Genomic DNA, 22,781 nt, shown 5'->3' with positions numbered 1-22,781 from the left:
AGACGGCTCATCAGCTTGACCTTGCTGTTCTGGTGCGCTTGTCGAAAAATATCCACTCCCCCAACAATACTAACTACTCAGGCCGCCAGGAACTTCACTCCTCCCTCTCTTCTTCTCCATCCCCCCCAACAGCTTCTACCTTCGCCTCTGCTCCGAAGTCCCGATCCTTGAAGACACGCTCATGCGCATCCTCGTGATTGGCCTGTCACGTGATCTTCCTCTCGGCCCCGCTGATGCCATGGAGCTCGCTGACCATCTGGTGAAACGGGCAGCAGCTGTACAGGCAGATGGTAAGATTCTTGTGAAGCAGCAGCGAGGCCTTGGCATCGTTCCAAATTCAGGGTGCTGGTTTTGGTGTACAAAGCCCTGCACAGCTTGGGACCAGGATACCTGCAAGATCATCTTACCCCTTGTATACCCAGTTGATCACCTACGCTCTGCAGGTGAGGGCCTTCTGCAGATACCATCTTATCAGGAGGTCCATTCCGTACAACATAGGAAATGGACCTTTAGTGTGGCGGCACCTACCTTTGGGTGTTTCCTCCCCTTAAATATTAGACAGGTGCCTTCTCTGTTATCTTTTCAGCGCCTACTGAAGACCTTCCTCTTTCAACAAGCCTTTTAAGTAGAGACCTTATCCCAGTCTGCATCTATGTTGGAATTGCTTTTTAAGAGTTTTTTAAAGCTTTTTAAAAAAAGTTTTGGTTTAATATATTGTAGTCTGTTTATCCCAGTCTACATCTGTTTTAGAATTGCTTTATAAGATGTTTTTAAAACATGTGTTAAAGATGTTTCTTAAAGGTGTTTTGTTTTTAAGATGTCTTAAAGTGCTTTCAGTGGGAAGGGCAGGATATAAATTAAGTAAATAAACAATACCACCCCCCTGCTATCACCCCTACCTTTTGTTTTCCTCAGGCATCTCACGCGGTTGCTGAGTTCCATCTCCCATAATCCCTGGCCAACATGGCCCATGGACTGGGATGATGAGAGTCCAAAAACTTCAGGCAGGCCACAGGGTCACTCCTGTGACCTCATTTCCATATAACACTAGCCTCCCTGGTACCACCATCCTACGTCAAGAAGGCCAGTTATTGCGAATCTTGGTTTCCAGAGCTAATCCAATGAATCCTTTCCTTTTTGCAAAAATGAAAAGGCAGCGTCACTTGTGCCAACTGGGCTGTCCCTCTCCTCACCACGGGGGGCCATCAAAACCCAGCTGCCCCCTGGGGATAGAATAAGAGAGAGGGAGAGGCAGACAAAGAGTTTGCTCAGAGGCTTTGAGGTTAAATGGGGCCTTGGTGAGATTTCCATTGGCCTGGGGGAAGGAGTTCTTCACTCTTAAAGTTCCCCCTCTCTCCTTGTGTATTTCTCTCTATTTTTCCACTCCTGTTTTATTCATTATTTTTCTACCCCACTTTTCTCGCTGGAGCTCCATGGGGCAGTGTTCGTGGGGGGATCCTCCCATCCAGTGTTGAAATCTGCACCATTTTCATTTAAGACTCTGCTGGTTTTGAGCCCGCAATCTAAGAAACCAAGTACGATGGCTTTGCAGATACATACATGACATGCTTCTGTTTCCTTTAGATCTGGAAGTCCTGAGAGTGGAGAGGATCCAGCTGATTGATGCGGTCTTGAATCTGTGCACTTACCACCACCCAGAGAACATCCAGCTGCCCCCTGGGTAACGTTTTCATGCATGCAACTCTAGGCCAGAGAGAATAGCTGTGGCTTTCTTCTGAACAGAAACGTTAGGAAACAAGATAGCCACTTAAAAAAAATAATTGGCAAATATCACTGAACTGCTTATGTTTAGAGTGTGTTTTGGCAATTGAAATCATCATCATCATCATTATTTTGTTGTGCTGCTGCAGTGTAATATGAGCGGTTCCGTTTGCTTTGAAGGTACCAGCCTCCAAATCTGGCCATCTCTACTCTGTACTGGAAAGCTTGGCCTCTTTTGCTCGTCGTTGCTGCATTCAACCCCGAAAACATTGGTGAGCGTGATGACAGTGGAGGTGCTTCTTCTAACAGCTGGGTGGGGGGCACTGCTGATTGGCTGATGGCGCATGCCTTGATGTAGCTGTGGTGTGCGTGTGCGCAGGAACAGCTGGAATTGTATTGTTATGTTCCGAGCTTTCTGTAAGCCGCCTTGAGGGCCTTTTGGCCATAAGGGGGGGGGGTATAAATTTAATAAATAAATAAATTGCCCCCGAGTTGGCAAGGCTCATTTAACATCGACACAAAATCGAGCCTTCAGCGTTGTCGGCCCAGTTCTCTCGAACGCTCTGCCAACAAAGATTCAGCAGGCGCCTTCTGTTTTAACTTTTAAGCGCCTGCTGAAAACCTTTCTGTTCTGCCAGGCTTATGCAGGCAACTAAGAAGATGCTTTTCTTTTCTTTTTTGCAACAGTTGACCCTCGTTTTTATTGTGTATATATATTTTTTTTAATTCTATGGTGGTGGTGGTTTTAATCATGTTGTAAACTGCTTTGATGTTTTTAACGAAATAGCGGCATACAAATATTTTTATAAATAAATTTGTGGGTGTTTAGTATGGATCTAGAAGCCCTGCTTCTGCCGTTTCTCTTCCCTTTGGTGTTTATATCCTGCTTTTCGAGACAAAAACCCTTCAGCCAAGCCAGTGTCAACATAATTTAAATACAGCAAAAATGAAATTGAGAAAACCCAAACAATTATCTGAGCCTCTTCCAGTTCTATGACTCAGATTCCAAGGAATCTTCATTTTTTGCCTCATCAGTCTTGGCTTGTTCAAACAAAACAACCTTCGATTCCTGGTTCAGACATAACCCTAAGCCAGAGGCTGTGGTATGTTTCCTTTGGGCTCTAGTGGGGATGAACGGAACAGGCCAGAGAGGTGCACTTGCGCTCAAACATTAACTGGGCCATAGTATAAAACAGCCTCCCCTGACCTGGTTCCCTCTAGATCTTTTTTTTGTTGGCCTACAGCTCCCATCAGCTCAGCCATCATGGGCAATAGTTGGGGATGATGGGATTTGTAGTCCAACAATATCTAGAGGGCACCAGGTTGGGGAAGGCTGATGTGAAACAACAGGTCCCTGCCTCAAAAGCAGCTTACAGTCTAAAATAATATGCAACTTATGGGGCAGCAGTGTATTGCAGGGACGTCTGCTCAACCCCCTGGCTGTTGTGCGTGATGGCATTTCAGCTGTGCCTCCCCCTTGTGCCTTAGGTCTCGCTGCCTGGGAGGAGTACCCCACGCTAAAGATGCTCATGGAAATGGTCATGACTAAGTAAGTGTGTGATTCCTGCCCATCGGAGGGAGCCCAAGTTTAGTCTGCAGATGGGGTGGCATTACACCAGGTCGTCCTCAGAGCAGACCCATTGAAATTAACGGACCCTAAGTTAGCCATGTCCTTTAACTTCAGTGGGTCTACTCTGAGGAGGACTGGTGGGGAGTGCTGCCCACGCAAAAGAATGAGGAGATTGAATGGATTGGCCCATTTCAGGGTGCAGGTGGAGGGGTCGCTTCTGAATGCTCCTTTAACATTATAAGGAAAAAAAATATAACTAACTGAAAGCGGAAAAACTTGCACGGGAGGTGTCCCGTCCTGACACCTGTAGGAAGGGCCAGCACGGCCAGAGTTTCAGAGTGAGCAGCTTTGATCCTCGGAAGAGACGCTGTTGGTAGTTCTCCTGAGGTACAACTCAGCATCTTCTCTTCCCCGCTGTACCTCTCAGCAACTACTCCTACCCGCCTTGCACTTTGACGGACGAAGAGACCCGCACGGAAATGATCAGCCGGGAGCTTCAGATCTCGCAACGGGAGAAGCAAGAGATCCTGGCTTTCGAGGGGCATCTGGCGGCTGCGTCGACAAAGCAGACGATCACAGAGAGCAGCAGCCTCTTGCTGTCTCAGCTCACCAGCCTGGATCCCCAGTAAGCTGCCTCTGTTGTTCTAGAACATCCTCCACCAACTGGGTGCCCTCCGGCTGTTTTGGACTATAACTCCCATAAGCCCCAGCCTACGGTGATGGGCTGATGGGAGTTGTCGTCGACCACACCTGGAAGGAACTAAATTGGCAAAGGCTATCCTCGAATGAGGACAGGCAAAATTCAGGGTGGGAGACTTGAGGCAGGGGAACATGAAAGAAGTTCAGGGCGTGTGGGGTGATTGAATCGGTGGGAGATCATGGGATGTACGGCAGAGGAATGGGGGGGTGAGATTTGAGTTCAGCTTTTCTGGGAGAGTGTCTGATCTCCCTGGTTTTAGTCTGAATGTTCAAGGAGCCGTAGGACCTTGGACAGCTCCTTGGAAGTTTGGACTGAAACCTGAAGTGGATTCCACTGCCCCACTGACATGCAGCCACCAGCTGCCACTGCCTTAATGAGACTCTGAGTCGGGGATGAATAAGGGTTTATTCTGTTCCTTTCTCAGGGGCCCTCCCCGCCGGCCTCCTCAGCCTGTCCTGGATCAGGTGAAAAGCCTCAATCAGTCCCTTCGCTTGGGACACCTTCTCTGTCGCAGCAGACACCCCGATTTCCTACTCAACATTATCCAGAGGCAGGTGGGTCACCCCGAGGGCTAGAGGTACTCTAGAGCAGGCACAGGAATTGAAGGTGACCGAGGGCCATTGTCCAATTTAATCATGCTGAGCACCGTCCATCTGAAGAAAGTCTTTTGGATTGTGTGGGGCCACATCTGCACCGTACATTTAAAGTATCATCATGGCTTGTTTATGTTCTGTGCTTTATTATGTTCTTACATACATAGTGTATTTTTACTGTTTATAGTACGTTTCTAAGTTGCTCTGAGCTCTGTTTTTAACAGTGGAAGGGCTGGATATAAATCCTCTAAATAAATAAATATTCCATAATGTTGGAAACTAGAGTCTAGGCATTTAAGGCCAAATATATAAGGGTTTTTTCTTATCTGATCCTGAAGAGGGAAGCATCTGCAACGTGCCTGTCGTACCCCCCTGGAGGAGAAAGCCAGATCCGTCTGCAAAAACAGGAGCAGAGCTTTGGGGCTAGTTTTGCGATGGAGGCATCCCAGTCAGGGGGGTGTCCTGCTTTGATCTGGCGCAGATTAACCAAATTAGCCGCAAAGCAGAGCAAATTAACCACCTTCCCCCCCCCCCATTCTCTCAATTACCATCTTCTTTCGTAGGCTTCTTCCCAATCGATGCCATGGCTGGCAGACCTGGTTCAGTCTAGCGAGGGGTCCTTGGACGTCCTTCCAGTGCAGTGCCTTTGCGAATTCCTCCTGCACGATGCCGCTGATGAATCTGCCTCTGGTGAGGAGGAGGAAGAGGGAGAAAGTAAAGAGCAGCGTGCCAAGAAGCGGCAGGTAGGGGGGCTTGGATGCCCATCAAGCTTTCCGTGATGTTGCTAGGCTGCAGTTCCCATCACCTTCTCTGATGGTCTATCTGGCTGGGGCTGGTGGAGTCCAAGAACACCTTTGGGGGTATCGCGTTGGTTTCTCCTGCTCTGCTGGATTTGCCTGGCGTGATGGCCTCTGTTTCTGTGCCTCAGTTTGCTTTTATGCTTTTCATTGTAATGGTATTATTGCATGCTACCCTGGGAATTATATTCTGAAAGGCAACCAGTAATGTATATAAATCAATATCCGTTGGAATAAAAAAAGCATTTATTCCAGTTATAAGCTAAGGTAACCCACTGAATGTTGTGGCTGAGCAGGGCTTTTGAGCCCCAGCCTCCCTTGTCCTAACCCTGGCACTCTAGCTGCTACCCCACGCTGCCTCTCGGCGCTCTGGTTGCCGTGGGACCTCTGGAAGAACCTGCGCTGTCTTTCTCCCCAGAGGCAGCAGAAGCAGAGGCAGCTGCTTGGGCGTCTTCAGGACCTGCTCTTAGGACCCAAGGCTGACGAACAGACCACGTGCGAAGTCCTCGACTATTTCCTGAGGCGCCTCAGCTCCTCGCAGGTGGCCTCGCGGGTCCTGGCCATGAAGGTAGGAAAGGTGGCAAGGGCCACATTGCTGGGCCACCGTGAGCCTAGCCACGAGCAGGACGTGTCTGCAGGAAGACCCCCCCCCCTTTTCTTTTTTTTTGCTTTTTCTGTCTGTCTTCAGTTCAAGAAGACAAGACAGCTTACTCAGCTGATTCATCAGTTAAGACGTGGGATTCAAATAAAAGGAGTAAGATTCAAATAGCATAAGAACATAAGAAGAGCCTGCTGGATCAGGCCAGTGGCCCATCTAGTCCAGTGGCCAACCAGGTGCCTGGGGGAATCCCGCAAGCAGAACAGTTGGGACCTGCAACGAATCATAGTGGTGTATCCTACCTCCTAAGAGGGGCGTTCCGGGTGCCAGCCAGCCGTGCCCTCTTCCAGGTTACTGTAAGCTGGTAGAGGCTCAAGCAGGGCTTTCCATTCCCCTCTCCACATTTACCTTTTTTTCCCCAACCCTGTGGCTGTTGAGCATGCACAGCCCTCATTGGGCCGGTCAGGCATTTATTTGTTTTTTACCCCCTCTGTTTTTCTTTCTGAAAGATTGTTTTGTATTTCTCCAACCTTTCAGGTTTCCCCAGCATACTGATAGCTCCTCCTTGTTTATCATCGGCACTCGCTACCCGGGTTTGCAATTGGAAGGAGCAATACAGCTCGAAAGTAACACTTGGCTGTAGCCAGGGGCCTCAGAGCCACGTGATTCTTTGAAGATAGCTAAGACAATGAGCCCCTTCTTAGAGACAGAACCCTGACGCCTGCTTCAGCCAAAGAGCAGCTGGAGGTGGGAAGTCTGTGTCTAGCCTGGACTACTTTCAGCTGCCACGTGGAGGATTGCACGGCTGAATGATCTCCCATGAAATTGTGTGTGTGTGTGCCAGTGGCTGCACCGACATGAGTGGGTGTGCTCTTTATCTCCTTTTAAGAGCCAGCTGCTGTTAAGAATTCAGTTCGTTACACTGATGAGAAACCAGCTGGTTATTTGCACAAGATTGCCCTTGACAAAGGGTTGTGCCAGTACCTGAAACGCGTTGGGCTGCAATAAAGATTTCTCACATTTTCAACTCACTGCTGTTTGATGGTTTGGCACCTTGAGGGTCTCCCCCTCCTTTTGGCTGGGGTGTGTGTGTGTGTGTGTGTGTGTGTATATATATATATATATATACACACACATATATATGCACACATACATACAGTAGCAGCCAGCGAGGCAGCGCAGGTTGGGCACTGCTGCTTTCCCGCCTTCTGAATGTGGCGGGTCGTTGCCACTGATTTGAGATGGGGAGGAAGGAGGTGAGGGAGCGTGGCACGGTGTGGAGAGCAGCACTGGAGCCAGTCTGATGCTCCTGCCGGCGTGCACCGCACCAGCCTCCTGCAACTCACCCTTCCCTTGCGGTCAGCGGCAGAAGCCTGGGAGGGCAGCAGTGCCCAACCTGAGCCATTTCACCGGTTACTGTTCTGTGTGTGTTTGTGTGTGTGTGAGACACACACACACATAAGAACATAAGAAGAGCCTGCTGGATCAGGCCAGTGGCCCGTCTAGTCCAGCATCTGGTTCTCACAGTGGCCAACCAGGTGCCTGGGGGAAGCCTGCAAGCAGGACCTTAGTGCAAGCACACATGCGTGGAAAACTAGATGTCGGGGTGAAGGGTTCTAGCATAGCCTGCCCCTATAACATGATACGTTTTTACATGCAGTGATTCTCCCCCCCCCCAATTCAAATATACAATCCCGCCTCGTAATCAGTCTGAAGTGGTACATTCCAAACACATGTTCATCTCCTGTTTGTGAGGATATAGCAGTTCCACATGAAAGGTCTCTGCTCCTGGGCGGTACCACTTCAGCCTTCAAGGATGGGGATTGACTCTTGGATTGCTTGTCATGTCAGATACCAAACAGAGGCACATAGAAAACAAGAACGTCCAAGAGAAAGCTAGACTAGAATCTTGGGGCTCTCCCTGCAAGTATGACAAGCAGGCCCCGCGTTGTATCCAGCCACTCTGTTCTTTTTCCCGCAGGGCCTGTCCCTGGTGCTTTCAGAAGGGGAACTCCATGACAGAGAGAAGGACCATCCTATGGAGGAAGACTCGGGTGACTCGGAGCTCCTTCAGGGCTACCAGTGGCTGCTGCGGGACCTCCCCAAACTGCCGTTGTTTGACAGTGTTAGAGTGACCACGGCTGTTGCTTTGCAGCAGGTAAGGCCACCTTGCAGGTGTTGGTGGTGGGGTGACATTGAAGATGCTTTGCTCTCAGGACCAAGATGCTTCAACCAGCTTGCTTCTGGGTTCAGTTCAAAATGCTGGGCTTGACCTTTGAAAGACATGGTCGATCTTGAGATGAGGATATCTTATGATTCGCCACCTCCCTTATGAGCCAGCTCAGACACTACAGCTAAGACCAAGTCAGGCAGTACAGATACCTTGGGGTTATGTTTTACGCTACACTTTCCTGGTCTACCCACATACGATCTGCAGTCCAATCAGCATTTAACACCTCAAAGGCAATTCTTCGCTTTTTTTTCACCAAAGGTGGTCAGTATATACCTGCAGCTATCCAAGTACTTAAATCTAAAATTCTCTCCCAACTCCTCTATGGAGTCCCAATATGGGTGCCGAGTTTTAATTCTAAAGTTCAGTCAAGATCAATTTTTGGAATGCCACGTTGTGTGCCAGCTGCCGGCCTCCGTCTTGGGGCCGGCCTTACATCAACCGAATGCACAGCTCGGCTTCTAGCCTTTAGATTCTGGATCAAAGTGGCCTATGCCGGCCCCTTCTTGGGATATCTAAATCTTCTCTGGAAAGACCCCTATATTAGTTCATGGTCAAAAAAATTTCAGGATAAGCTGAAGATGCTAGGTCTTTCACTGGATTTACTTTCTTATACTAGACCCTGCGGCAGCTAAACACATCATCGGGAAACAGATTAAAGATATAGACCTCCAATATTCCATGTCTAGTGTTTGTAAATCCTGCTCACCTATGCATCTAGGCTTGAGATTTATATTCCCCAACCGTGCTGCTTACCTGGAAAATTTAACCATTCCAAAATATCAGTGCTTTTTCTCCAGAGCTAGATTTAATTGCCTGCTCTGCGATATCAGAGGGCCGCTTCCAAGGTATTCCCTATGATGAACGAGTTTGTCCCTGTACGTCTGCTGATGTCGAAACAATAGCTCATGCCTTTTTTGTTTGTAACCTCTATAATGCCAAACGCTCCCGATTAATTTTTCCCATTATCAAAGGTTTCCCAGGTAGATCTACAGACTGATATTTGAAATACCTATTGTCTGACACAGATAAGTCAATTTCAGAGTTAGTCGCTAAGTTTTTTAATTCAGTTCAGAGTATACGTAAGAAGGTTACGCTTTAAACTCATGAGTTTTATTGTAAAGCTATCCTATATTACTGTACAGCTATATGCGTTTAAAATTGTTTGTCTAATCAACTGTATATTGGGTCTGTGACTGCATAATAAAATATGATTTGATTTAATTTGATACTACAGCTAGTAGGCTTACTGGGCCCTCTTGGGGCTGGGAATTGGAGCTCATTCGCTCTTTTTGCCATTTATCCTGTGCGGTCTCTCATTCCAGGCCATCCACATGGAGACCGATCCTCAGACCATCAGTGCTTACTTGGTGTACCTTTCCCAGCATGCTCCAGTAGAGGAACAGGGACAGCACAATGACCTTGCTCTGGTGAGAGAGGCCTTCAGTTGAGTATTGCATCGTACGGGTCTCTTACCTTTCTCCATAGCCATGTGTTCTTCATCCTAAATTCTTCAGTAAACCAGGGGTGTTGCTGGTCCACAGCTGACATCATTCCTGGCCACTGGCCACGCTGACTGGGGCTGGTGGAATGTATAGTCCAAAATATCTGGAGGGCCACAGGTTCCCTATCCTTCTTATAAGAAATTGGAGTGGGGGGAGACTACTCTCAAAGGCCCAGGCCAGGACATTTTTTTTCCTAGTTAATTTGCAACACTAATCGAGGTGTGATGAAATGCAAAGGACGCCAGGCTCTGTGTTGGACAGGGCATGAAGCTTTGGGAACCTCTCCTCTTGGTTGTCATCTTTACAAGTTGCAGGACTGATTGTTGGATACGTTCACAGGAAGTTTTAATTAGCCTTTTTAGAGTACTTTCAAAATCTCAAAACACGGTTGATATAATCCTTGCAACAAATCCTGTAATATAGGTCAACCTCTTCACACACACCCCACCAGGTCTGGGGAATCTGTGGCCTTCCAGATGTTGCTGGACTGCCAATCCCATCGTCCCTGGCCACTGGCAATTTAAGGTTGTAGTTGTTCAGCAGCACCTAGGAACCCAAGGTGGGAGAAGAGGCTTCACAGTGAGTCTGACTTTCCGGTCTGTCTCTGTCCTTTCTCCCTGTGCCACTCGCGCTGGGTATGGTTGACTTTTGTGGTTGTTCCCCTTTCAGGACGTGGCCAGGCTGATCGTGGAACGCTCTACCATTATGTCTCACCTCTTCTCGAAGCTCTCTTACTGTTCAGAGTCTGACGCTGTGCTGGTGGCTCTGCTGTCCGTCTTCTCACGCTACGTCAAGCGCATGCGGCAGAGCAAAGAAGGAGAGGAGGTCTACAGCTGGGTGGGTGCCCCTCTTTCCTCGCCAAGTCCCTGAAGGAGTGTCTCCCGTGTTATTTGCTGACCGGAGTGTTATGGCCATCAGGAAAAGTCCTGATTATTGTCCTGCCCATGCCAGAGGCTGGGTAGACAGTGGCACGAGATGGGGCTATTTTAGTGATGGCCCCACTGCAAAAAATAATAAGAATAAATGAATACATTTTTATTTGTGCGGGCATTTGGATCCTGAACTGTTATTTGTGATCTAGTTCTAGAGAGTCTTATCGCTATTGTTCACTGGATTTGATTTGTCAGTTTTTAAAAAATTACTATTAGGAAGTCAGCAGCGAAAGCTATAAAAAGCTTTGTGGAATTTAAAAAAAGATACTTAGGACTGATTTAGAGTGGGATTCTCAGAGGTGGTCACCACTTTTCTCTGAGTGCGTGCATTTCTTTACTAATGGTTCATCCCCGCCTTTCTCTCTCTCTAGTCAGAGTCCCAAGATCAGGTATTCCTCCGTTGGACCAGTGGAGAAACAGCAACAATGCACATACTGGTTGTCCATGCCATGGTGATTCTGCTGACTCTCGGACCTCCTCAAGGTGAAGGATGCTTTGCATTTAAAGCAAGCAGTGGAAGTGGCCTTCCCTGGGCCATGGATACTGGCTATGCCTCTCTATCCAGCCTCCACTACACTGGAAACAGAACTGGTGGGCCTTAACGGGGATATAGGCTTATTAAGGCAAAGTTGACATCCACACCCATGGAATCTTGCGTAGAATCCGTGTAAAGCTTCTGTGTCAGGCTCTATCTTTTCTCTGAAAGAAAATCCACAAAATGAAGCAGTGACTGCAGAGTTCAACTCAGTGCTTCCAAACTGTGGATTTTCTCTCCTTGAATTAAAAACAAAGAAACAAGTTTCTAGATCTTATGGATGCAAAGGACGGCTAGAAGCTGATGCCTGGGGAAATCTCTGAAACCTAAGAGGTGTCTGTATGCAATTTCCAGTGGTCAGTAGGTAGGATGCGAGGGCCTTCTGTGGCTTCTTGCCGTTCCATGTGACTAGCAGAAGCTGAATAAATTCTGCAAACTTGCCTGGTTTATATAATGTATACAGATTGCAAGATACACCATGGGTTTGTTTGTTTTGTTTGTTTTTGGAACAAAGTTTTGAGTTAGCTTGTTCAGGATTTTAATGGACGCATCTTTGGTATTAGCACGCAGAGGGCTTTTTTCAGTGACGAAGGTGGTGGCTTTATGATCCTCTCTAGGGTGTTCCTTAAATTGTACTGAAGGATTTATAACAGCCTTGGCCAAGCTGGTCCCTTCCAAATGTTTTGGACTACAACTCCCATCAGCTCCAATCTGTGCTGGCTAGGGCTGATGGGAGTTGTAGTCCAAAACATCTGGATGAGACCATCTTGGCCAAGGCTGATTTAGGGTATCTCGAATGAGGCAAACAGGACAATTCTCCAAAGCTGGCGGCGTGGACTTCTACACCCTGCTGGACATCTGGTTCCCCGAGAAGAAGCCCCTTCCCACAGCTTTCCTGGTGGACACCTCAGAGGAGGCCCTTCTCCTCCCTGATTGGCTGAAGCTACGCATGATCCGTTCAGAGGTGCCTCGGTTGGTGGACGCAGGTAGGCAGGGCCTTGGGGTGGGTGGGGGGATGCCCGTGCACCCCTTTGGCCATTGCGTCTCAGGGAAACCATTTGAGGACGAGGAAAAAATGTACTACGAAATCACCCCAGTAAAGCAGGGAGCTTGAAAATCAAACTATAAACCCTTGGTCTGTTTTATCCCCTAGATGCTTCTCCAGGGAATGCTGTTGGCTGCTGTGTTATCAAAAATATTTCTTAGCATCATCACCACCACCAGTGTTTTACATTTTATCTGTCCCTGCCACCTTCCTCCATTTTATCCTTGCACAGCAACCCTGCAAGGTAGGCTAAGCTGAGAGGTAGTGACTTCCCCAAGGTTACCTGGTGAGCTTCACAACCGAGTAGGGATTTGAACCCAGGTCTCCTCAATCCTAGTCATAAGGAGTATGTTTCCAATAATAATAATAATAAATTATAATTTTTATTATTTCACTTTATATCCTTCCTTCTTCCCAAAGGAGCCCAGAGGGGCAAACACACTGATAATAAAACTTTTTTTAAAAGAATCTTTAAAACAGTTAAAAACACTTCCTCTTCCAATGATCTCATGGTTTTTAGGAACAGTGTCTTTCAGCCACCAAATACCCGGGCCAACAGGAGAAAGTCAGTAACGGTGTAGTGGTTAGGGTGTCAGACTGGGACCTGGGAGACCAGGGTTCAAATCCCCACTCAGCCATGAAGCTCACTGGGTGACCTTGGGCCAGTCTGTCAGTCTCTTATACTCTCAGCCGAACCCACTTCACAGGATGGTTGTGAGGATAAAATCGGGAGCCAGGAGGGGAGAGAACCATCTTTGTACCCCATCTTGAGCTACTTGGCGGAAAGGTGGGATATCAGTGTAATAATAAATACATATAAAATAAATAATGAGGGAAACAGACACACCTCAACAGGGAGGGCATTCCACAAACGGGGGACCACCACTGAAAAGGCCCTCTCATGGGCCAACACCAATCCAAGACTCAGATTTCAAGGGAAGCCAGTGGTCCTGCAACAAGATGCTGCCATATATGGAGCGCACTCCCTGTTTAGGATTCCAGCCGCTCCAGCCTATTCCCTTTCCCTCCAGGTGTTCCCTCTGCCACTCCAGTCAGTCGGCAGCCTGTGACCCGTGAGCGCACTCAGGCCTTTGGGGGCTGTTTTGGGGGGATGGCCCCTCCTTAGAAATGACACTCACAGCATGAACATCAGAAATGGAGGGAATAATGTCTGCTGGTTTCCCTGTTGACCTTGGCAACGCGAAACCCAGAGAGAGAGAGACGCACTCAGCTGATGTAAAAGCCCATGGGAGGAGCACCCCTGTTGCGCCACAAACTGCTGTGTGGCCGTCCTACTCAGGCTAGCTTTTGCGTGGGGTGTGCTTTTTTTTGGTGGGGGAGCGAGGAGCGAACCAGTTCTGACTCCAGGGGCATTTCGTTTCAGCTCTGCAGGACCTTGAACCCCAACAACTGCTCCTCTTTGTTCAGTCCTTTGGCATCCCCGTCTCCAGCATGAGCAAACTTCTGCAGTACCTGGACCAGGCCGTGGCCCACGACCCTCAGACGCTGGAGCAGAACATCATGGACAAGAGTAAGGGAGCTGGGCACTCTGGCAGCAGAGATACCCTCCAACTTCATCTGCTCTTCAGAACCTACCTGGGGGGCTGGAGAGTCAAAGGGCAGATATCTGTGTGTATGCATTGCGCCCTTCCACAACCTGCTGCCCTTCTGATGTCTTGGACGACACCTCCCACCATCCCTGCCTCTGTTAGCTGGGGTGGATGGAAGCTGGGAATCTCGGCAGCTCCTAGAGAGCGCCACTTCAGCTAGCCCCACGATGTGCCATTAAGACAGCAGCACTTAAAACCAGTGATGGGGGCAGGATTTCCCCCCCAGAGTTTTATTTTCCCATGAAGTATTTGTCCAGTTCATTAAAGTTCACTAGTAACAACGAATGGATGCCAATTGTAAATACAGTATTAGGCAGTTTCAAAGTTTTTAGCTTTGTTTACCAAATACAAATAACATAAACATACTAAATTAGATCACTCTTTAGGGCATCAGAAAATTATCCAATAGAAACTTACTTTTTTCCTGATGCAAATTATCGTCATTTTCTGGAGAATTTTTTTGGGAGAATTTTCCCATTCAAATTTTTCAGAAAACCCACATCACTGCTTAAACCAATACAGATTGCTGCTTTTTTAAAAAAAAAAAATCATCTCCAGTGTCCTCATGAAAGTCAGCGAAGTAGGAGCCATGTGTGTCTCCCTTGGGAAGTAATTTCACAAGCCTGGGGCCACTCCCGAAAAGGCCCTCTGTCTCTAGCCGTAGTTCGTTCGCATGGCATCCAGCCTAGACTGAAAGTTCAGGAGCAACTCAGACTTTGACTTCTTCCAACTCTCAGTCCATTGACTGCTGGGAACCTGTGTGTTGTGTTGTGTGTATATAAAAGAGTTTATTTGCTGGATCAGGCCACTAGCTCATCCAGTCCAGCATCCTGGTGTCACGGTGGCCGACCCGATAGCTCTGGGAAGCTTCTAAGCAGGACTCGAGTGCAGCAAAACTCTCCCCTCTTCTCTTTCAGATTACATGGCCCACCTTGTGGAGGTCCAGCACGAGAGGGGAGCTACTGGCGGGCAGACCTTCCACTCGCTCCTCACTACCTCTCTGCCATCTCGCCGAGGTATTTGTTCGTTCAGGTTGCATGCTTGTATATTCTGCTTTCTGTCACAAAGGGACCTCAGAGCAGTTTAGATAAAGCACTCGAAACTATAGAAATACAAATCCTGAAATACAATTTTAAAACCACAGCAATAAAACAATTATAATCAACAGGCAACACCAGAAAAGACTGAAATAGCCTAAACGCGGTTGCCAAAAGCTTGGAAAATGAAAAATGCCTTCACTGTGTTGGCAAAATCCCAACAGCATCAACGCCATCCTTACCTCTAGGGCAGCAGCAGGGAAACTCTGGCCCACAAGCCTAATTTCGCCCGGCTGGAGTCTTGGAACTGCCCCGTTCACAAGATTGTGCTTTCATGCCTCTTCAGACAGTGATGATGCTCCACGGTCCAAAACAAGCCTCGAGACTCCACAGGGACAGGGCAGGATCCGCTCTTTGACCCAAATCCGAGTTCTTGGTCCAGAGGATGATTTGGCAGGTATCCTCCTTCAGGTAAGGACTCTGATCCGTTCTGTATGGCCTTCCACACTCTCCCCTCCCTTCCTCTGGCAGAAACTGCAGGCCGTCTCTGCTACAGAATTGGCAGCAGCCGTGAGTGTGGGAAGACACGTCTCTAGTTTTTAAAAGGAACAGAGAAAATAAACCAGGTAATTGATTTATTTATTTCTCCGACATGGTGGCATTCCGTCATCCTTGCAGGGACTAAAAGGGGGGGAAAGCACCAAACGAAGGTCAAAAAGAGGAGAGACAAGCTGTGGTGGTAGTTATAGATTTATTATGTTACTATTATGAGCAATATAATAAATATATAACTAGCACCACAGCTTGTCTCTCCTCTTTTTGACATTCCGTCATCCTTGACCATTGGCCATGTTGGTTTGGGGCTGATGGGAGCTGTAGTCCAGCAACTTCTGGAGGGCACCACATGAGGAGGGCTGATGTAAAGCTTCCCCCCCCCCGCTCCTCAGCCAAGACAAAGGCTGGCAGAGCAGCTTCCAACGTTTATTACAAAATAGTCCCTCCGGTTGGGATGACAATCTGAAAGGCAAGAGACAAAAGGAAAAGAGATTGGAAGGGTGGATGAAAAAAGCAAACTCAGGCACTGGTTCTTAGGTACAGTGCTGTTAAAATGACCGGCTAGAAAGGAAAACAGTTCAGAGAAGAGGAGGCAGAAGTTGCTGCCCAGCCGAGCCAACGGAGTGGCCCTGCATTCCTTCTCTCTGCTGCTGCCTGGTGGAATGGCTATTGAATAGGGTTGACGCAGCCTGTACAGGCATTCAGAATTCATAACACTGAATAGTTTCAGCAACATGCTTATTCAAGAAGCTGAAGATTAAGCAGGGTGGGCTCTTTGATCCTTTCCAGTTAAACTGAAATGTCTCAGGTTCAAGCATAATAGATGCGGACTGTCTTTAAAAAAAAGATTACATTTTAAAAAGACCATAACATTTGATAAAATAGTAGATATAGTTAGGTGGGAACAGGGAACCGATGGGCTTCCAAAAGATGTTGGACTACAACTCTCATCATCCCTAACCATCCGTTGGCCATGCTGGCTGGGGCCAATCAGGGATGGAGTAAAAAAAAAAAGCCAACATCCAGAGGCCCGCGTGTTTCCCATCCCTGCAGTAAGTGGTGGTGCAATAGCAAGGAAGGTGCATCATCAATGTGCCAATTCACATGTGCACATCAGGACTATGTGCCATTTCACAGGTGCACATGCACCCCATGATTCCCCCTTCCTTTTATTTTTGTTTGTTCATTGAAACCTTTAATAGTTGCTCTTCAGCTTTAGTTTTCAGAGCAACATATACCTTAAGATGCTAAAATGCAACAGAGAGCAGATTCCACAAAATAACAGACAGCAGCAGCAGCTACACATCTGGCATTAAGAAACGAAATGAAACCCTGGAAACTTGTTAAAGGCCCAGGCGAAACAAGACGAAAATGGAAAGCATTTTTATCTGGCCCAACAAGGAGGATAAAGGCAATGCCAGGCAAGCCACCCCGGGAAGGGAGCTCTAGAAATGAGATGCCACAACTGAGAAGACCCTGTCTCCCATCATCGCCTGCTTAATTTCAGGTGGTGGAAGGGTTATATTCCTCAGCCCAGCCTCTAGGGCAGTGAACGCCTGGACTGATGAGGCCTTGTGTTTGGTAAAGCCTTTTTCACCCTCCCGCATACCCCTCCCAGCCTTCCCAGTGGGCGCTCTCCTTTGATCCGTGCGTCCTTTTTTTCCTTTGTCCTTTCCCACCCTTGCCAGTTCTTCTGCAGCTGGGAGGAAAGGAAGTCAGCATCTGCTCCTTTGAGCCCTTTGTGTTGTTTTGTAAAAATGTAGAAGCTCGAGATGATTCTTTAGCCTGGTACCAAATGTGTCCCTTTCTCCTCTCTGACACCTTGTGTTCACCCCTCGGCCAGCTGTTCCCGCTGACTCCGGACCCCCGCTGGCAGAACTCGAACCCACGGCCTCTCGCCCTGGCTCTGCAACAGGCGCTGGGGCAGGAGCTGGCCCGGCTGCACCAGGGAAACGCCCCCACGACGGGGACCACGGCACAGCTGCTTCAGGCGGTGGTGGCGCTGCTGAACTCTCCCCATGGGGGGGCGCTGGTGATGGCGATGCACCGGAACCATGTTGTGTCTTGCCCACTCATGCGCCTGCTGTGCCAGTATCAGGTGAGAGCCTCTGTCCGGGGGGGGGGGGTCTCCTGTTGTCAAGGGCAGGGAAAGGGCATATAGAATCATAGAATAGTAGAGTTGGAAGGGGCCTATAAGGCCATCAAGTCCAACCCCCTGCTCAATTCAGGAATCCAAATCAAAGCATCCCCAACAGATGGCTGTCCAGCTGCCTCTTGAAGGCCTCCAGTGTCAGAGAGCCCACTACCTCTCTATGTCATTGGTTCCATTGTCATATGGCTCTAACAGTTATGAAGTTTTTCTTGATGTCCAGTCGAAATTTGGCTTCCTGCAACTTGAGCCCATTATTCCATGTCCTGCACTCTGCGATGATTGAGAAGAAATCCCGGCCCTCCTCTGTGTGACAACCTTTCATGTACTTGAAGAGTGCTATCATATTGTATGTCAGAGAAATCTTTCTGGATAGCTGGAGTCTGAGTCACGGGCACTCAGGTTTGTGACCTCTCAGCCTTACTTGGGAGCATGAAGCCAGAGGGGGTGGGGTGGGGGATCTTGCTGTCCATCTGGCTGGGGCAGAAGTCACAGTCAGAACTGAGACACATAAGAAGCTTCTTTATGCTGATCCAGACCCGGGGTCCATCAAAGTTATGCTTTGATTTGGATTCCTGCATTGCACAGGGGGTTGGACTTGATGGCCTTATAGGCCCCTTCCAACTCTTCTATGATTCTATGGCTCAGTATTGTCCACACTGACCGGCAGGAGCTTTGGATAGCCATACAGAATTGGGGTTGAATATCCAAGTCTGAAAGGTATAATACCCCAGTTAATAAAATAGGGAAGAATAGTCAACTTTAATCTCCTGAAACAACAAATATGCCTATAACAATATGTGGGGGGGGGAATACTGATGAATAAGATGTCTAAAAACTCTTACGTTATGGGCATATATCAGGAATAGATCCAAATATCAACTGTTATTTTTATTTATTATTTGATTTATATCCCGCCCTTCCTCCCAGCAGAAGCCCAGGGCAGCAATAGCCAATGAAGTTGTGGCAAACCACATCACAAACGATTATATTGTAGGCCAAACACGTGTCTTGCCCTCTTCAGCGGTCAGTGTAAATAGGTGGCTCGGTGATGTCACCACAGAAGCAGTTTGCTGTTGTATCAAAGCTAGCAACGTGCTTTCTCAGCCCTACCCGGAGACAGCAGGGATTGGCCCTTCTGAATGCCAAGCAGGTGCTCTGTGCCGTAGAGCCACGGCAACTTCACCAGGCAGAGACCAAGGCAGCAATCAGGGAAAGGGAGCTGGTGCTTAAGCCAGTGTCTTCAGGCTGAAGGGCAGCCTGTCAGGTCAGGGTTCCGTGGGGCCGGGCAAGGCATTTGAGAGGAAGGATGAGATGGCATCTTTCTCCATTCCACGTTTGCAGAAGCTGACCAGACTGGCAGCTGAGTCCACTTCACATAGCTGTCTGGTCCTGCTCCTCCGTATTGACTGCCTGAGGCAGCTGTCTCACATTGCCGAATGGCAGGGCCAACCCTGGAGCTGGGCGAGCTGGGATTGGTCCTTGAGGGTCAGCTGACAGAATGCCCCAGCAGTTTGAAAGGGTTCCCTTGTACCATGGAGCTCAGTTTCCCAGCTGCCAGGTGAAAACACCATTTGTGGTGGGGAAGGCACAGCGCTGCATTACGGATGTAACGTTCTGTTTATAGTGTTGAAAGGGATCTTGTGTTTGCTGTGACACTTGTGTTACTGTTTTGTTACTGCCGTTTTATTATTTTTATTGTTATGAAATTGTGTTTGTAATTGTTTACTCTGTTGTAAGCCGCTTGGAGCACAATTTTTTGTGGAAAGGCAGCATACAAATAAAAAGGAGGAGGAGAATGGTCGTTGGGAGCCCTGGTTCAAGACCACCCCTGGCGCCTCAGTGGCGGGGAACTTGCATCTCCTTCTGGTTTGCAGTTCTTTGGCTTGTTTGCTTTGCCTTCTACCTGTAATCCCACCTCTTCCCCTCTCCAGCGCTCCGTTCCGCAGGACACGACCTTCTCCTCGCTGTTTTTCAAAGTCCTCATGCAGATGTTGCAGTGGCTGGAGAATCCAGCTGTGGAAGAAGGGCCTCTCCGGACTCAGCTCAAATCCTTTGCTGTTCAGTATTCATCCAGACATCGGATAAATGACGGTGAGCACCGGGGGGGGGGGCACTCGGACTCAACAACGAGGACTCAGAAACAGCAAGCGGCTTGGGACGGCCTGCATGGGGTGGGCAACCTGGAGGTCTCCAGATTATTTGTTGGACTCCAACTCCCATTGGCCTCATTCAGCATCACCAATATAGAGGGATGATGGAAATTGTGGTCCAGCAGCCACTTGAACATCCACAGGTCCTCTACTTGGGCATGTCAAGCTTGATTTAAGCTGGTGATGATTGTATATACGTACAGTCCCCCTTGGAGATCAGACACGTGCCTGCTACTTTTGTCTGGGGGTGCCACAGCTTTGGAAATCCTTCCCAAATGGTACATTGCCTCACTAGGAGGCCCCAGGTCCCAGCTTTAAATTCTGTGTGAATTCTGATGTATCAATATATTGTTGTTAACTGTTGTAATGTAGGATTTTTATCTTCTTCTTGTTTTGTTAATCCCAGTTTATAGTCGGGTTTTAAACGTGTCTTATGTTCATCATCTTTAAGACATTATTTTTAAGTGGAAAGCTGGTGCGCACATGCACACACGCAACACCCCTTGCAAATAAACCCAGAAGTGTGACTAGCCTGCTTGCACTACGCACATCTGATTAGCGTGCCTAAGAAAAAGAATAAATTAAAAAAATAACGTGCAAAGCTTTTTGTAAGTCACCACAAGCAATTCTTAATACTGTTTGGAATTTTGCGATCTGTAACCTAGACAGGCTTACATGGAGCTCAGCTAGCTGAGTGAGAGAAAAAAATAGCCCTGGTGCAGGGATGCAAGTGGTAAATATGCATCTGTAAACAACTGCAGCTATGTTATTCCGAGTCCTTGTCCGTCTTCCCATCACCTGCAACCTGATTCTTTTAGCTGCAGGTGCCAGAGGTTGAACCTGGGACTGTGTGCAGGCAAAACACATGTTTGATTGCTGAGCCTGGCCCCTGTGTAACCTTTTCATTTCGCCCTCCTTCCTGGTAGTTCGAGGTGGATTCTTGCACCTAGCAGACGCTCTGGCCTTCCGCCGTGACACTGACATGATTGGCTCTACAGTTTGTGCCATTATAGCCTCCTTGAAGTCTGGAGAGAAGTATAACGTGGAGCCCGAGCTTGTCAGCAAAGGTAGGCCCATCCCCATGCCCCCCCGAAGCGCTGATGGAAGAGGACCAAAACCCACTTTCATACCATACATTTATTCCGCTATTATTCCACTTTAAACAGCCATGGCTCCTCCCAAAGAATCCTGGGAAATGTAGTTTGTGCTGGGAATTGTCACCCTGGTTCCCCTCACAGAGCTACAATTCCCAGAGTTCCCTGGCGAGAGGGACCTATTGTTAAACCACTTGGGTAATTGTAGCTGTTTGAGGGGAACCGGGGTCTCCTAACAACTCTCAGCACCCGTGTCAAACTACACTTCCCAGGATTCTTGGGGGGAAGCCAGGACTGTTTAAAGTGGCATAATAGTGGAATAAATGTAGGCTGTGTGAATGTGGCCCAAACGGATTCCTGATTCTCTTCCTCTCCCCTGGATGGGTAGCTGAGGACGGCAAGTCTGGGCCCAAACCGGCACGAGCTCTGCTCCAACCGCTAGTCAGAGTTGTTGTAAATGTGTATATTTGTTAAGCAGAGAACAACAGTGGTCTGAAATGGGTGTGTGCCAGTGTGTGCGTTTACCTAAGAACGCAGGCTTTTATCCTGCATTGAGATCACTGAGACTTAAGATTTAGTAAAATAAGAAAAGCTACTTTAGTTATAGAAATACATAGTAGATAGGAAAGGCATACCTAGTTCTAACTAACTAAGTTGGAGGCGCAACACCCAGGCTTGGGAGTTGACCTCACGGCTAGGAGAAAGGGAGCAGAGACAAAGGTGTCTCCTCTCTCTTGGACAGTCGGAGAAGAGAAGAGAGGAAAGGACGGAAGGAGGAGGGGCAGATAAGCTTCCCTTAAGACTTATCAGTCTTAACAACGGAAGGAAGTCAGCCAGAGCATCACAGGCAAATGTAGCCAAGCCTATCCATCTGGAGACCCCTCACTCGATCTCCCTTCTGGAACATAAAGAAAAGAACAAAACAGGAGTTGCTCTTGCCCTACTTCCAACAGGAGTGAGAGTCCCTTTCGACCTGGGAGCAAATAAGAGATTATTTTTGGTCCCATCTACCACAGTCTCATCTAAATAAGGGGGAAGGGGGATAACCTTTGGCCCTCCAGATGTTGCCGGATGGGCACTTCCATCATCCCTGCCCATGCTGCCTGCTGCTGGTGGGAGGTGGGGCCCAACATCTGAAAGGTACCAGGTTGGCTGACCCTAGCCTAGCTAGACTGGCAACGGCTCTGTAGGGCTACCGGCAGAGGCCTTTCCCAGCTTCTTGCTTCCTGAGATTAAACCTGAGACCCACCGCATGCAAAACGTGCTCTGCCACTGAGCTGTGACCCTCCCCTGTTGAGATTTGGGAGATCTGGTTCCAGATTCTTACCAGGCCGTGAACTCCTACCTGTGACGTGGGAGTATTTATGACAACGCCCCTGGCACTTGACCAGGGAACAGCCTCCATTTCCTAAATGGGGAAGAATTCCCATCCCATCCTGTGAGTGCTGCCACTTTCTGACCTACAGGCATCCTGTTCTGTGTCCCTCCAGATGTTGCTGGACTATGACTCCCATCAGCCCCAGCCAGCACTGCCAATGGTCAGGAGTGATGGGAATTCCAGCCCAGCAATATCGGCCGGGGGGGGGGAGGGCACACACGGTCCCAGCCTCTGCTCAATAAGATGCTGAGCACCGTGGGTAATCCCGGCCCTGCAGACGACGGCTGCTTTGGTTTTGCCTTGCCTCTGCGTCCTCTCAACGTCTCTAACAGGTTTTTGTCCTATTTTCTCGTGCTACCCACCCCGCCAGTCCTTCAAGGCCTGACAGAGATGCACTCGCCTTACCTTGAGGAGCTCCTGGCTGCCCTTTTCTCTGCCACCATGGAGATGTCGTCCTGCTTTCCCGCCACAGGGCCCGTTTCCGTGGTGAGCTCGTTGCTGCTCCAGGACAAAGGCGACACCCCTGTCAAGAAGGACGCTGAGAGCTGCAGGTGGGCTGGGCGGGGGCCTATCCTTTG

At 48.5% G+C, this 22,781-nt stretch overlaps 1 protein-coding gene across 2 annotated transcripts in view; it reads left to right on the top strand.

Moving 5' to 3' along the window:
* INTS1 (integrator complex subunit 1) overlaps nt 1-22,781 on the top strand; it is a 62,252-nt gene that overhangs the window by 18,838 nt on the left and 20,633 nt on the right. Inside the window, exons 14-33 of one of the 2 annotated variants that reach the window (XM_061599395.1) lie at nt 133-290; nt 1,585-1,681; nt 1,903-1,994; nt 3,211-3,271; nt 3,720-3,917; nt 4,417-4,546; nt 5,149-5,328; nt 5,801-5,950; nt 7,962-8,138; nt 9,536-9,640; nt 10,385-10,552; nt 11,019-11,130; nt 12,007-12,168; nt 13,612-13,758; nt 14,755-14,853; nt 15,221-15,345; nt 17,273-17,527; nt 19,513-19,672; nt 20,658-20,798; nt 22,574-22,754. In XM_061599395.1, the coding sequence (XP_061455379.1) occupies nt 133-290; nt 1,585-1,681; nt 1,903-1,994; nt 3,211-3,271; nt 3,720-3,917; nt 4,417-4,546; nt 5,149-5,328; nt 5,801-5,950; nt 7,962-8,138; nt 9,536-9,640; nt 10,385-10,552; nt 11,019-11,130; nt 12,007-12,168; nt 13,612-13,758; nt 14,755-14,853; nt 15,221-15,345; nt 17,273-17,527; nt 19,513-19,672; nt 20,658-20,798; nt 22,574-22,754 (2,898 nt within the window). Of the gene's footprint in view, nt 1-132; nt 291-1,584; nt 1,682-1,902; nt 1,995-3,210; nt 3,272-3,719; nt 3,918-4,416; nt 4,547-5,148; nt 5,329-5,800; nt 5,951-7,961; nt 8,139-9,535; nt 9,641-10,384; nt 10,553-11,018; nt 11,131-11,991; nt 12,169-13,611; nt 13,759-14,754; nt 14,854-15,220; nt 15,346-17,272; nt 17,528-19,512; nt 19,673-20,657; nt 20,799-22,573; nt 22,755-22,781 lie in introns of both variants that reach the window. The other variant, XM_061599394.1, reaches the window with a different exon arrangement.

The sequence above is a fragment of the Rhineura floridana genome, chromosome 17 (genome assembly GCF_030035675.1).
Source record: "Rhineura floridana isolate rRhiFlo1 chromosome 17, rRhiFlo1.hap2, whole genome shotgun sequence".
Classification (NCBI taxonomy): Eukaryota; Metazoa; Chordata; class Lepidosauria; order Squamata; family Rhineuridae; genus Rhineura; species Rhineura floridana.
Note: the sequence above shows the minus strand (reverse complement) of the source record. Positions and strands in the feature narration are given on the sequence as shown.